The 16,105-nt window shown below is 38.0% G+C and overlaps 1 protein-coding gene across 1 annotated transcript in view; it reads left to right on the forward strand.

Annotated features, from left to right (window-relative positions):
- The window catches only part of FAP (fibroblast activation protein alpha), a 64,828-nt gene that overhangs the window by 8,970 nt on the left and 39,753 nt on the right, over positions 1-16,105 (forward strand). Inside the window, exons 4-8 of the mRNA XM_070934167.1 lie at positions 10,276-10,470; positions 11,884-11,975; positions 12,067-12,141; positions 14,909-14,961; positions 15,737-15,809. Of these exons, the coding sequence (XP_070790268.1) occupies positions 10,276-10,470; positions 11,884-11,975; positions 12,067-12,141; positions 14,909-14,961; positions 15,737-15,809 (488 nt within the window). The remainder of the gene's footprint in view (positions 1-10,275; positions 10,471-11,883; positions 11,976-12,066; positions 12,142-14,908; positions 14,962-15,736; positions 15,810-16,105) is intronic.

Consider the following 16,105-nt stretch of genomic DNA (forward strand, 5'->3'; position numbering starts at 1 on the left):
CTAATTTTTTTAAAGTCACTGGACTTCTAATGGGGTAAGTAGCTTTTTAAAAACCTTCATCTTCTACATTTCCTGCCAGCTCAGTATTTGAACATAGAACATAGAATAACAGAGTTGGGAGGGACCTTAGAGGTCTTCTAGTCCAACCCCCTGCTCAAGACTCTATACCACTTCAGACAAATGGTTGTCCAGTCTCTTCTTAAAAACCTCCAGTGTTGGAGCACCCACAACTTCTGAAGGCAAGCCGTTCCACTGGTTAATTGGATATGTCTAGTCTAGTAAAATGAAAGACTAAGTTAGGAAATTCCTCCTTAGTTCTAGGTTGCTTCTCTCCTTGATTAGTTTCCATACGTTGTTTCTTGTCTTGCCTTCTGATGATTTGGAAAATAGGTTGACCCCCTTTTCTTTGTGGCAGCCCTTCAAATATTGAAACACTCCTATCATGTCTCCCCTGGTCCTTCTTTTCACTAGACTTGAGATACCCAATTCCAACAACTGTTCTTCATATGTTTTAGCTTCCAGACCCATCATCATCTTTGTTGCTCTTCACAACATCTTTTTTTATATTGTGATAAACAAAACTGGATATAGTATTGTTGGAAGAAATATCCTTCTGGGTTCTGCTCCAAGTGGGGAAAAAGACACTGGAAACATGGAGACTGCTTGGAAAGATGTTTTAATGGTGGACAAGATCACATGGCTTGAGTTCCTGAAAAGAAAAAGGGCGAAATACAGCGAGTCCACGGATTTTTATGCTCTCCCTGGCTTTGAACTTCCTGGGGCCCAGAAAGAATATCCTGATTGGTTGTCAGACTCCCAAGGGGTGGGGGTGTCTTAGCTAGCCTTGCTGGCTGATGGTCACATGTGCTTCCCAGGTCACATGTGGTGAGTTTCTGCTGCTAGATGGGCCCTATTGTGTTAGTTTCTGTTGCTATTGTGTTGCAGATTATGGCCCATTAACAAAGGTGTGTGTGGGGGAGGCAGGAAGCTGCTTTGTCTTTAAAACATGTTTCTCCATTTCTCATCCAGGGAAATATAATATTCTGCCTTTTTAATATTTCCTAAAATATTTCGTTCTTCTAGGAAAGGGGTGGGTGCTAACTTCCTACAGTATTCCAAGTGTGGTTTTCCCAAAGCTTTATAAAGCAGTACTAATACTTCATATGATCTTGATTCTGTCCCTCTATTAATGTAGCCTAAAATTGCATTGACTTTTTTGGCTGCTATAGCACACCACTGGCTCATATTTAAATGACTGTCCACTAGGACTCCAAGATCTCTCTCACAGTTACTACTGTTGATCTATTTTATACCTATGTATTTGGTTTTTCTTGCCTAAATGTAAAACCTTACTTTTCTCTAAATTGAATTTCATTTTGTTAGATAGGGCTAAGTTTTCAAATCTGTTGAGATCCATCTATACCTTAAGCCTATCTTCTGGAGTGTTGGCTATTTCTACCAGTTTAGTGTCACCTGCAAATTTGATGAGTTCCCCTTCTATTCCTTCATCTAGATCATTTAGTAAGATATTGAAGAGTATTGGGCCTAAAATGGAAAGTTGAGGTACCCCACTGCTTAAGCCCCTCCGTGTGGATGTAGTTACATTAATGATTACATGTTGAGTATTGTTTATCAGCCAGTTACAAATCCATCTTGGTATTGGTGCTGTCTGTCCCACATTTTTCTAGCTTACCACAAAGTAGATTGTGGTCTACTTTGTCAAATGCTTTACTGAAATGCAAGTATGCTATGTCTACAGCATGTTACTGGTCCACTAATTTAGTCACTTTTCAAAGAATGAAATAAGATTTGTTTTGCATGATCTGTTTTTGGTTATAACTTTGCTTGCTTCTAGGTGTTTACAGATTTGTTGATCGATTATATTTTCCAGGATCTTTCCAGGTATTGATGCCAGGCTGATTGGTGTGTAGTTTCTTGGATCTGTTCCCCCAGCTTTTTTTTTTGAAGATGGGGACCACATTAGCACTTTTCCAGTCCTCAGGTAGTTCCCTGGTGTTCCAGGGAACTTTGAAAGATATGGTTCAATGGTTACAAAATCACGTCTGCCAGTTCCTTTGGAATTCTGGGATGTAATCTGTCGTGACCTCTGATCTGAATCCATCTAGAGAAGATGGGTGTTCTCTTACCTTTTTCTTGCTTATTTTAATTTGCATTCTTAGTCTTTCTTTACAGTTTAGTTTTTGGTAAATTGAGTTGTGGTTTCTTTTTGGGTGAAGACAGATGCAAAAAATGAATTACTGTATTTTTTGCACTATAAGATGCACTTCCCCCCCCCAAAAAAAATGGGTGGAATGTCTGTGCATAGAGCGAATATTGCGGCAGGGGGGAGGGGGGTTGGTTTGCCACTGCTGCCTGTCACCGCTGCTGCCGCCTGTCACCGCTGCCGCCATTCGCCAGTGGCAGGGAACACTGGAGCCTTCGCTGCCGAGCAGCTGATCAGCAGTTGGATCGGTCTCCCAGAATACTGCCGATCATCTGTTCTAGGCAGTGGCGAATGGCAGCAGTGGTGAACGGCAGCAGCGGCGATCAGCGGTGGCGATCCCTGCTGCCTAGAACAGCTGACCAACAGTATTCCAGGAGGCTGATCCAACCGCCAATCAGCTGCTCAGCAGTGAAGGCTCCAGCATTCCCAGCCAGCTGCAGCAGCTCAATTGACCAGTGGTAGGCGCAATGGAGCGGAGTCCTGACAAGCCATGTGCTGGGGCTGCGATAACGTGCTGAAGCTGATCAGGCTGTTTGCTTTTTGCTGCAAGGACACTAGCCAGATGAATACCAGATGGATGCTGGGAGGCAGAGGCAGATTTTTTTTCTTGTTTTCCTCCTCTAAAGCTAATGTGTGTCTTATGGTCCGGTGCGTTTTATAGTGCAAAAAATATGGTAAGCCTTTCTGCTTTCTCGCTAGTGCCTATTATTTCCTTGGCATCTTCTCCCATTAGTGGACCGATCGATTCCTTGACTTTTTTCTTGTTTTTTATGTGATGAAAGAAACTTTTTTTAAAATTATTTTTGACATTTGTTCCAAGTCTTACTTCATTCTGAGCCTTAGCTTTACTGGCTTCATCTTTGCAGGTTCAGGCTATTTGTTGGTATTCTGCCTTAGTTATGTGTCCCTCTTTCCATTTTTTGTGAGTATCTGTTTTCTCGTTCAATTTGTCAGGGAGTTCTTTGTGTAACCATGCTGGTTTCTGATTTCTTGTTTTTCTTTTCAGTGGTATTCAGCCGGACTGAGCTTTTATAATCATATTTTTCAGAGTTTCCCAAGCTTTTTCAGTTGTTTTCCCCTTTAAGATTTTCATCCCTGGGATCTTTCCCAAGCTTTCCCTGAGTTTATTAAAATCAGCTCTTTTAAAGTTTAAGACACTGGTATGATTATGTTCTATGTGTCTTATATTGACAAGCATCAATATAATGCTTGTGTCTGTATTATATTGAATTCTAATATGACATGATCACTCTCCCACAAGTTCCTGTAATTTCAATCCCCTCCATCACTTCTTCTCTGTTAGTAAGAATTAAGTCCAGTATAGCTGTCCTCTAGTTCCCTTCTCTTACCTCTACCTCTGTAGAAAGGAAGTGATCCCTTACATATAATGCAACTCCACCTCCTCTTCTGTTAGATCTGTTGGTTTTGAATAGTTGTATCCTTCTATCAGTACATTCCAGTCATGGGTTTCATCCCACTAAGTTTCGGTAATAGCAACTATATTGTACCTGCCCTCGTGCAGTAGTACTTCAAATTTGCCATGTTTGTTCCCTAAACTTTGAGTATAGGCATCTGAGTCGTTTATGACTGACCTTGGGTATGATTTCCTATATCTCCTACTTTGCATCTGAATTTTTTGTCCTTCCCTTCCCTCCCTACCTCCTGATTTGATTGGCTGTGTAGGGTTTTTTTTTTGCTTGGAATTAGATCCTAATATTCCTAAAGAATGGTCACCAGCCCCCCTCAATTTTAGTTCAAAGCTCTTCTGATAAATCAAGCCAGTCAATTTCTGAATATATTCTTCCCAGTTCTTATAAGGTGCAGCCCATCTGTTTTGATATGATAGTGTACCTATATTCCCTGTTGTGTTTATTTGTCTTGACAGTTTTCTTCTGCATTAGTGCTGGTGAGGAGCTGTGTCAACAGTGGAAGTGACATGTTTATTCTATAGTAACTAATAGTTATTTATTTCAGGAGGAAGAATCCAAAGCATTACCATTTACAAAACATAGATATGCTTCACACACCTGTTAAAATAAAGATGTTTTCGTATTACAAAGGGCAACAGTCATCAAACCAGAAAGGTGTGAAGGAGCTAATAGTTAAAAGTGATTGTAGAGAGTAGAGAGGCTATAGAAGTTTAGATCTATACTAAGTGGAATTATGGATATCTTCTTCTCTTCAGCTAACCTTATGTTATGTTTGGGAAGAAGCCCTAATTTAATTCCAAAAGAAAATAATATACATTAAGAGTAAAATAAAAATAAAAAAACAAGCACTAGTAACAAGTGCTCCCAGAGCAGAGATGGGTTTCAGCAGGTTCTGACCAGTTCTGGAGAACCAGTAGCAGGAATTTTGAGTAGTTCAGAGAACCGGTAAATGCCACCTCTGACTGGGCCTGCCCTCATCTATTCTCTGCCTACCAAGCTGATCAGGAGGAAATGGGGATTTTGCAGTAAGCTTCCCCTGGATTGGGGAGGGAATGGAGATTTTACAGTATCCTTCCCCTACCACGCCCACCAAGCCACGCCCACCAAGCCATGCCATGCCCACCAAGCCACACCCACAGAACCGGTAGTAAAAAAAATGGAATCCCACCACTGCCCCAGAGTTTGGGGTCACAAAGTCAAGATGCTGGCCGCAGTCACACAATAGAAGCCTACCCTTTTTACAATCAACACACACATGCAATGTTAAAAGGGGGGGGCAGGGTTTTGATTGTGTAATGGTTGCCATCTTGGCTTTTTTTTTTTCCTTAACCTTATCCCTCCTGGACTATCTTGATTTATAATAACTCTTGGCAGTTTCAATTGCTTCATGATATATAAAGGCAGGATATTAATCAAGGATCTAATGAGCTTTACCACTCCACAACTTTTTAGATTTGCAGCATAAAAGTAAAGGTTCCCCTCGCACATATGTGCTAGTCATTCCTGACTCTTGGGGGCAGTGCTCATCTCCGTTTCAAAGCTGAAGAACCAGCGCTGTCCAAAGATGTCTCCGTGGTCTTGTGGCCGGCATGACTAAATGGCAAAGGCGCACGGAACACTCTTACCTTCTCACCAAAGGTGGTCCCTATTTTTCTACTTGCATTTTTTACATGCTTTTGAACTGCTAGGTTGGCAGAAACTGGGACAAATAATGGGAGCTCACCCCATTACACAGCACTAGGGATTCAAGCCGCTGAACTGCCATCGACAAGCTCAGAATCTTAGTCACTGAGCCACCGCGTCCCGTGCGACATTTGCAGCATATGGCAGTACAAATTCAAGTGGAATTTGCCCATGTTCAATACCTCTTACATTTGAATTGTACTTTTTCAGGAAGAAATGAGATCAGGAGAAGACAGCTCCACAAAACTTGGGGGGGAGGGGAAATCACCTGTTCATTCCACTTTGCCTCTGATCTAGAAGGAGTGTCATTGCACAGCCATGAACTGACATATGCTTTCCTTGCATGGAATAATCACAAGAAGCTACAGATTCTTCTTTCTTCATTGCATCTTGGGTAGACTTAAAGAACCTCTGATTGAAGTGGGTTCCTGCCTCTAAGGCTACTTAGCATGAATGGAACTCCTTCAAGAGGTGATGGTGCTTGCTAACCCGATAGCATTGGTAATTTGTTTTCCATGTTTCTCCTAAGTCGTGTGCCAATACACTGCATATAGCAATAACAATAGCATTTAGACTTATATACCGCTTCATAGTGCTTTTACAGTCCTCTCTAAGCAGTTTACAGAGTCAGCATATTGCCCCCAACCATCTGGGTCCTTCTTATATGGTAAGGGAGATGCTAGTAGCAGTATGTTGGCTTGCAGTATAGTCTTTTGATCGAGAAAAAGTATAAAACATCTTGAGCATGCTTAGGATATGTCAGTACCAATATATTCAAAGTGACTGGTATTGTACTTTCCATTAAGCAAAGAAAGCTATGTAGGGCAGCTAGGACTGGTAATAAAAAGTATTATTTGAAAACTTTGAATAACAAAGTCATGTTAGATACCTGGAGGATAGAGCTGATGGACTCAACTTGTGTTGACCGTGGCATATGGAGGATTGTTTTGGAATGGAAGTACACAAAATAGCATGAATTAACAAACAAATGGCAAAACATAGCAATAGCACTTAGACTTAAATACAATTTCATAGTGCACTACAGTCCTCTCTAAACAGTTTACAGAGTCAACATATTGTCCCCCAACAATCTGGGTCTTCATTTTACCAACCTCAGAAGGATGGAAAGCCGAGTCAACCTTGAGCTGGTCAGGATTGAACTTCTGGCAGTGAGCAGTGGGTTAACCTGCAATACTGCATTCTAACTACTGTGCCACCATTCCAAAAATATATATATATGTTACATATCTGCAAAACTAAAGAGAAAAGGAAGGCTGTGCAAAGCTAAACTAGGGTTTTTGATCCTCTGAAGTGTATGTAGTTGATGAGTGCATGTGAGGAAGTGAAGATCCAGGTTTCATTAAAAAGCTCAAATATATGTCAGAATATATGAATGGTCGAGAGTTGTTGAGAGTGGATATGAAAGGATGAATCCATAGGTTGGCAGTAATTGCATGTTATGCTCCAGGAATGAAAGAATCAAAGATGAATTCTGGGAGAAATTGTGCAGGGTTCAGAATCAACATAGTCCATAGATGAAACATTGCTAAGTGATACTGGTATGAAATATCAATGAGAGAAAGAATAGAGAGAACAGAAAACGTGTTGAATCATTTAGGAACCCAAGAATGAATGAAAATGGTGACTTTGGTGAGTATCTGTTCAGAAAAAAAAGTTTGTTTTGAATATTGATATAAGCATCAGTTAATTCAAAGAAATGACTATAACTTTAAAAGATCACTGGTTTGGTAATTTGAGAAATTCAGTGAAAGATACCAGAGTGGTGACTGATACTGAATGTATATATTTTTGGAGTGGATTTTATGGGAAATTGACATGGGAAAAAATAAAATAAATGAGACTAAAACCACTGGAATAGAAAGCATGAACACTGTATGACAAATTTATAGGAGAAGATAATTTTTCCAATAGAACAAATGGGAAATGGATATAGAAAAGAAGGATGTGAAAGCTGCTTTGGAATTTAGTGAAAAGAATAATATTACAGCATGCCAGAAAATGTTGGGTGAATTTTTTTTTATTAAAGATGAGGAAATGAATAGGGATATTTTAGGATAGGTAAATGCTGATAGAAAGTTAGTTTACGGTTTGTTTCAAGAACTGAATCCTTTTCGAAAGAAGCAAAATTAGCTATGCATAATAATGTACCACCTTTTTATATAGAAGTGAGAATCAGATTTGCTAGGAGAAACATAAAAGTAAGTTAAAGGCCATGAAAATGGGAAATTGAAGAAGAGTGTGTGTAAAATAAGAAAAAGCAGTGTCAAGAATAAATTGGTGATGCATGAACGAATATGAATACATTCAGGAGTGCTTTGAACATAAGGAATAAGTTGAGGTGCTTGGTCATATATATTTTTGTTTGAATACATTTGAAGTGTCAACCAACCATATTTGATTGGTTGTCACATTTGTTTTTGTTTGAGTACATTTGTTTTATAATTTGATCAAATTATAAAACAAATACATCAAGGAAGAATGAATGGATTGAGAGGAAGAGGAAAACAGGAAGTCATGGTTTAGAGTTGATGAGATTGAGGTCTTAAAAAATAGAAAGGTGAGAAGTTTAAAAAAACAAACAACAATGTGTGAAACCTTGTATGGAGGTGAGGGAAATCACTGAGAGTTTGCAAGGATAGAAAAGACAGGAGAAGTCCAAATTATGGAATGTATTGGTGTAAACTAGTTTAAACTATGTTTCTTGTGCATTTTCTTATACCATGCCTTTAATTTCTTTGGCTGGCTATTTCTCCTACTGCTTCTCCAAGCTCTGCATAATATTGCTTACTGAAAAGGAATAGCATGATGAATGTGTCTGTGTGTACGTGTGCAGTTGCACCATCCTTATACAGTACTCTTGCATCAAATTGTACACAGTCCCTTATTTTTTTGTTTTCTGAACCACTGGTTTGTGTGTGTGTGTGTGTGAGAGAGAGAACATGATGAATTCCCTAAGCTATCTGAATCATCTGTCACATGAGGGGCAAGAAAAAGAAATTTCCACAAATAAGCATAAAACAGGAATTTATGCAGGTCAATAAATTATTCAGAGCTTAAAGATAATAACATGTATTAGCAAGTGACCCTGTGATTATAAAAGAAAGACTGACTCACATGACCATTGGAAGAGAATGTGAGTCTAATTTATGACCTTTTTCCTTCCAGAGCTCCTAGTGAGATGGCTGATGTGTCAAATTACGTATTTTATTGCAGGAAATTGTAAGAATTTCAGAATCTGTTCCCTAGAATCTATTTCTTAATAGACAGTTTCTTAGTGTTCTTGGTGGATTACTGCTTTGTGTATTTAGTCTGGTTAATTTCAAGTTAAACAGGCATCTTTCTGAAACTAGGTTAGAGGGTTGCTGTCCAATGTTTGTCCTCCACTCCCATCCCCAACCATCACAAGAGTTTGCTTCTTTACGAAAACGACTCACGGTTTTTGCAAAAAAATGGAAACGAGGAACCCCAAAGCATAGTTATATACCATCATTGTATCAGTTAAATACAACAATGTATACTGTACAATTTTGGTTGAGTAAACCAAGGATAATCATGGCAAAAGTACAAGAATTGCAAGTACTGGATTTCTGGCTATTCAACCGTACTGTTCATTAGTGACTTTCCTCCTTTTTTTTACAGATATTTTTATATAAGGTTTTCCCTACGTAACCAAGGTTTTTTGTAGCTCCAGCTCAGTAGAATCACATCTACTCGGTTCTGGGCTTTTTTCTTTTCTAACAGCTAGCAAGCTCTAACTGCTAGGTGGGAGAGCTAGAAATGGATCTATTTAGGTCTCCCACCTAGCAGTTAGAGCTTGCTAGCTGTTAGAAAAGAAAAAAGCCCAGAACTGAGTAGATGTGATTCTACTGAGCTGGAGCTACAAAAAACCTTGGTTACGTAGGGAAAACCTGGCTAGAAGAAACACACACACACACACACACACACACACACACACACACACACACACACACACACACACACACATATATATATATATATATATATATATATATATATATATATATATATATATATATATATATATATATATATAATATATACAGTATAGCAAATCTATTCCACAAAGAAAAACAAAAATGGAATTCCATTTGGCTTTCTAATACTCACATGTGCCAAAACAATGTCATGGTTTTCCCATAATATTTTGAACACCTGGAATCTATTGGGTGCTGATGTTAACACATCTGGGAGTCTCAGAGTACCTTTGCTGATATCCACAACGTGCATTTCTCCACTATTTGAAATGCACGAGCCAAAGTTTCATCTTGCTAGTGGCATGCACATTGTAAAAATTTCATACTATTAGCCTTGAGTCATTACCATTCACATGCTAAAAATGATCTTTCCCAAATGTTGGAAATGCATTTTCTAACATTAACTATTTATCATTACTCAACTTACAGAAATAGCATTCCAGAAATAATGTAAAGTTTGCCTGATTCCAAACATTTCTGGGTGGCTTACCCTTTAAAAATAAGAAAACAATAAAATTTAAGAAACAGATCATGGACATCCAGAACATAAAATGACACATATTGTACCAACAAGGGACTCAGCTCCACTCTGCCTCAAGGCAGAGCCAACTTTCCAGAGATTTATGAAGATAAATCCAAGTGGATCTCTGGCAGAATGCTATTCCATAGGGAAGGTATAACAACAGAGGATTCATGCTTCCATTTATGGTTCTGATAAAAGACATTATTTAATTATAAGGCAAGCTGGAGCGCACACATTCTGCCCAATCTTACTGGCCAAAACCAACCAATGAAAGTGGCCCTCAAATAACCAGGCTTATTTTTCAAATGAGTTGAGGATGGCACATCTTGCATCATTTCGATCTGACATACTTTTCTGTTTGATTTCTTTCGAACTGCAACCTCCATGAACCTGAAATAGCTACCTATTCAAAAAACGAAAAATACAGCATTCTAGGTGCAATTTCCTCTATATTGTGTGAACTGTTGTTAATCTGTCATTTCTGTCTTCTTTCTGAAGATAAACACGAACAAAATAATCCCAGACCATTTACACTGGATGAGTATTTGGATGGAGATTTCAATTACAAAACCTTTTTTCCATACTGGGTTTCAGGTACGTGAAATTAATTTGGAATTATGGGATAATATGGGGCAGTGGTGGAACATGAAATGCATGTTTTTTTTAATCTGCTAAAAGTGATGGTTTTGTTTTATTTTTATTTTTTTTATGGGATTGTTTGGGTTTAAATTGTGGTTTCTTACCCTCAGTAGTTCAAAGACAGTGCAGGGACAGGGTGCATGGTATCTCAAACAATCGACTAAATCAATCAGCCAATTTAAAATGTGCAGAGAATTGGAAGACTTGAGTTAATCAGCAGTGCTATTAAGAATCATTGAGGAGCCAAGATCTATAAGATTTGCTTCCAAGGTAAATTGTAGATAAAACCATTGCAACATATGTGTATAAAACCCAAAAGTTCTTTGTGAGAAACAGTTTATATGTGATAGGAAGATGATAGTGATGATGATCTTGCTTCCCTAGATAATCATGATTCTTGTACAAATTTATACAGTTAAGAAGTGTTACAAGTGCCCAGAACTGCTAAATCTGCCGTTCCCTGGAGTATTTTATTTGAAACCACATAGTTTCTAGACTTGGTCAGAACCTAAATAATTAGTCTAAAAACTAAATTCAGTATTTCATAATCTCTGGGGCTTTTAAAGTGATAAACAACATCATTTGCATGATTTTTTAAATTGTTATTTTTATTTATTTTTTGGTGCAGGCAAATTGGCTGATACTAAGGAATTATTTTTTTCTTTCTTATTTTTATCAATCAGTTACATTATATAAGACAAAAATAGGGATGATGTTTCAATTTATGTTCTGTTCTATTTTTTGTGAATGCATGAAGTTCAATTGTCAAATATGAGCTTTGGTTTTAAGCATTTGGAACGTATTTTGATGGACTTGCAATTTAGATGAATATTCCGTTTTTAGTTTTTAAAAATCCCAATATGAAATGTATATATTGTTTTCATGAGTATATGTGTTTTTGTGTAGAATATATATATGTATTTATATTTTAAAGAAGAATTACAATGCAAAATGTTTCAGGAGCATTAATAATAATAATCAAATACTTGCCATAGTAGGAAAGTGGGATATACATCAAATTTTAAAAGTTTAGGTATTAGAGCAAAAATGCAAAATTTACCTTCAATTGTGGGTTCAATCAATTTATTCCTCATCTCTACAAAGAACATTTGAGATTTTTTTTTAAAAAATCTGCAAATATTTGATTTTTCTCAGCGTTGATGTCATTTTTGCCTGTTCAGAATTACAAGATCAAAGCACCATTTTTTAACTTTTACGTTTCCTCCATAGCTCCTTTATTTACTTACATGAAAATTGCTTGCCTGTGGTTTTGAAGTAAGCAATTAAATGCCTGATTGCCTGAGAAATGCAACAAGATAGCATTTCCATGAAACATATTGAACAATCCCATTTCTCTTTCCATTGAAGGAAATGAATACCTTCATCAGTCAAAAGATAATGTCATCCTTCACAATGTCGAATCAGGACAGTCGACCACTATCTTGACAAATCGCACCTTTGTATGTATGGCCGCTGTTTCAAAATTATGAGCTTAATTTAATCTAAGAGATGGTTACGTGTTGGCTACTATTTGATGCTTTAATCTTTCAGAAAGAAGTGAATGCCACAAATTACGCAATGTCCGCAGATCAGAAATTTATATTATTGGAAAGCAACTATTCTAAGGTATTATTTTTTAAAAGTTGGGATTAGTATTCTATTACTTTCAGGGCATTAACAAAAATTTATTGAAGGAATTCTTTGGGAAAGGAAGTTGAAGCAAGGCCTTGGTTTATTCCTTCATTATCCTTCATAGCATTCCTTCATTATTCCTTCATTATCCTTCTTAGCCTCCATAACAAAACAATCATTACTGCAAAGTAGGCAGTAGGAATTTCTCATATTTTGCTTTGGATAAACAACCAGCCCTTCATCCCTGCCAGACTAGCTCTTGTGCACTGACTTCTAATCTTGAGGAGTTTTCCTAAGGCCTGAAGGCCCCAGGTAGATAACCCAGTGGTGGAATTCAAATTTTTTTACTACCAGTTCCAGTGGTGGGTTGCTACCCGCTTCGCCCTGGGTCGGGCGAACTGGTAGCGGCGGTGGCGGGAGGCTCCGCTCACCCGCCCAGATGTCTCTGCGCATGCACAGAAGCCTCTGCACACAACTTGTAAGAATATATATATATATATATATATATATATATATATATATATACATCCACTGTGATTCCACTATATATATCTACAGTATCTACATATATATATCTACATATATCTACATATACATATACATATATATATATATATATATATATATATATATATATATATATATATATATATACATACATACATATATATATATATATATATATATATATATATATATATATATATATATATGTTTTCTCAGGTTTTCGCGGGTGTTTGTATGTAGGTCTTTGGTTATTCGGGTCTTCTCCCACGTAAAATTGGAAGTGTCTTGGCGACATTTTGACGAAGTCTCATTTGTCATCTTCAGGCTGGTGTTCTTGGCTTCGTGCTTCCAGGAGCAATGTGAGATCACAGCTGTCTCTTCCTTTTAACTGCTAGTGGGGGTGTGAGCTGATTGGGTGGGGACTTGGCTGTGTTCTGATTGGGTCACCCTTATTGACAAATGAGTCCCTAACACGACGAATGACACCAGACCCACACTCACGAGAGCCACACATGATGTCACCACCACACATCCACACAGAAAGCAGACTCAAACCCACACTGATAATGAGCCACGACCAAGGACCAGAAGCCAGACCGCAGCTGCATCATTAGCCACTTTAAACCCCTCCAATCCATACATGAAGCAGACTGACACCCACCATGAAGAGCTCGCACGGCCACAAACACGAAGCCAAACAACAACAATGGAGCTCACCAGCTCAAATCCCCCTGCAACTCAGACTAAGCTGAGCACAACCAAGCCCCCACCCAAACAGAACACACCCCCAGCCAATCAGAGCATAACCAAGCCCCCATCCAATCAGAGCACAGCCAAGCCCCTAACCAATCAGAACACACCTCCACCCAATCAGAACACAGCCAAGTCCCCACCCAATCAGCTCACACCCCCACTAGCAGTTAAAAGGAAGAGATAGCTGCGATCTCACATTGCTCCTGGAAGCACGAAGCCGAGAACACCAGCCTGAAGATGACGAATGAGACTTCGTCAAAACGTCACCAAGACACTTCCAATTTTACGTGGGAGAAGACCCAAATAACCAAAGACCTACATATATATATATATATATATATATATATATATATATATATATATATATATATGTTTTCTCAGGTTTTCGCGGGTGTTTGTATGTACGTGGGAGAAGACCCGAATAACCAAAGACCTACATACATACATACATACATACATACATACATACATACATATATATATATATATATATATATATATATATATATATATATATATGTTTTCTCAGGTTTTCGCGGGTGTTTGTATGTAGGTCTTTGGTTATTCGGATCTTCTCCCAGTAAAATTGGCAGTGTCTTGGCGACGTTTCAACGAAGTCTCATTCGTCATCTTCAGGCTGGTGTTCTCGGCTTCGTGCTTCCAGGAGCAATGTGAGATCGCAGCTGTCTCTTCCTTTTAACTGCTAGTGGGGGTGTGAGCTGATTGGGTGGGAACTTGGCTGTGTTCTGATTGGGTGGAGGTGTGTTCTGATTGGTTAGGGGCTTGGCTGTGCTCTGATTGGATGGGGGGTTGGTTGTGCTCTGATTGGATGGGGGTGTGTTCTGTTTGGGTGGGGGCTTGGTTGTGCTCAGCTCAATCAGAACACAGCCAAGTCCCCACCCAATCAGCTCACACCCCCACTAGCAGTTAAAAGGAAGAGATAGCTGCGATCTCACATTGCTCCTGGAAGCACGAAGCCGAGAACACCAGCCTGAAGATGACGAATGAGACTTCGTCGAAACGTCGCCAAGACACTTCCAATTTTACGTGGGAGAAGACCCGAATAACCAAAGACCTACATATATATATATATATATATCTTTCTCTCTCTCTCTATCTCTCTCTATCTATCTATCTATCTATCTATCTATCTATCTATCTATCTAGTGGGATCACCGTTCCATAATCATAATGCTGATCAATGTCTAAATCACAAAGTGAGAAATTGGTTCCTTTTCTGGAAATAGTATTTACATCAGTAAAAAGCATTTTGAAAAGCTTCTTTGTGGCTGAAAAATAATGATGACTGCTCCTAAGATAGTACCACTGTGAATACTCGCAGAGCTTTTATGAACATTGCTTACCTGATTGCATTGTCTTTAATAAAATAGAGATAATGAATGGAATGAAGACCTCAAGAGAAAGCATTTTGAAGATTAGATTATTTGTTTTACATTTAGCAAATATAATGGTTTTTCTCTCTCCATTGTAACCTTTTCAGCTTTGGCGGTATTCTTACACAGCATCCTATCACATTTATGATCTTATATTAGGGTAAGACAGATTTATTTTCCTATTGACTAATACATTACTAATGTTTAAGTTTATGCAATGCTCTTTTTGAGACCCATTAAATCATTTAAGAAAATAGATTTCAAACAGAGCTGTTATCTCTAATGATATTCCCAAACGTGTACTGGAATGCTTCATTTTGTTCTCTGTTAATTGTATTAAATTCCACTTAAACTGTTTATCAGTCACTTATGAACAATCTTCATTGGGCTGGACTAGCACTGTTGTCAGAATTCAGAACTAATGAACCAATGGTTTGGTAAGGGTTTCTCACTAGCACTGATGATGTCACCTAATCTGAGTAATGAAATGTCTGCAAGAAAACAACCAAGCCCAAAGAAGACCAAGAATCTCTGATAAAAATTTTCTTAAATAAATAAAATAAATAAATGTATCAATAGCAGTAACTGGGAAATGTCTACTAAATGTGTCAGTGTACTTACGACTTCCTTGTGGGCTTCTTATAGACCCCTGTAGCACCTTTTCATTTCCTTTGTGGTTTCCTACTAAATAGGATAATAATCCCAAAGTATTTTGGATATCAAAAAGTTCAGATACCAATAGTCAGTATTAACATCGTCGAAATATCATTGTCACAGATACTCTCACCAATAAAGAATGAACATAGTTTGGGGAAGCATTCATCAACTGTCCTAAAAGTACAGGTTCTAAATTTTATGTAAGCACTGAATAATTAATTAGAAATATGAATTAAGAAAACACTATGTCATTCCATGATTTTTTTTTCCCATTGTAGTGTTTTTGTCAAAGAATATGAGCTACCACATAATATTCAGCATATCTCCTGGTCACCTGTTGGACACAAATTGGTCAGTAATTAATAGGGTGTCACAATAATGTTCCTTCTGGTTGAGTTTGATGTGCCTCTGGTGTTTTTTCCGGCATCACTTATTTCTGTTTATCAAGTATGCTTAAGAATTTTAAATGTTGACAATAACACTATTTGTAAACAGAGCTAGATGGTGTATTAGAACTGTGGTTTAAGATAAAGTATATACTTCAGCATGGATCTGTTATTGTTTGTTCTAGGGTGACACTCTTTTTCTTGTTTCAAGTTAGCTATACCAAATACAGAAACCCAGATGCTGGTCTTCTGGCTATGTTC

This window comes from Pituophis catenifer, unplaced genomic scaffold, assembly GCF_029215685.1.
Source record: "Pituophis catenifer annectens isolate HBS135680 unplaced genomic scaffold, rPitCat1.0.hap2 SCAF_1, whole genome shotgun sequence".
In the NCBI taxonomy this organism is placed as follows: domain Eukaryota; kingdom Metazoa; phylum Chordata; class Lepidosauria; order Squamata; family Colubridae; genus Pituophis; species Pituophis catenifer.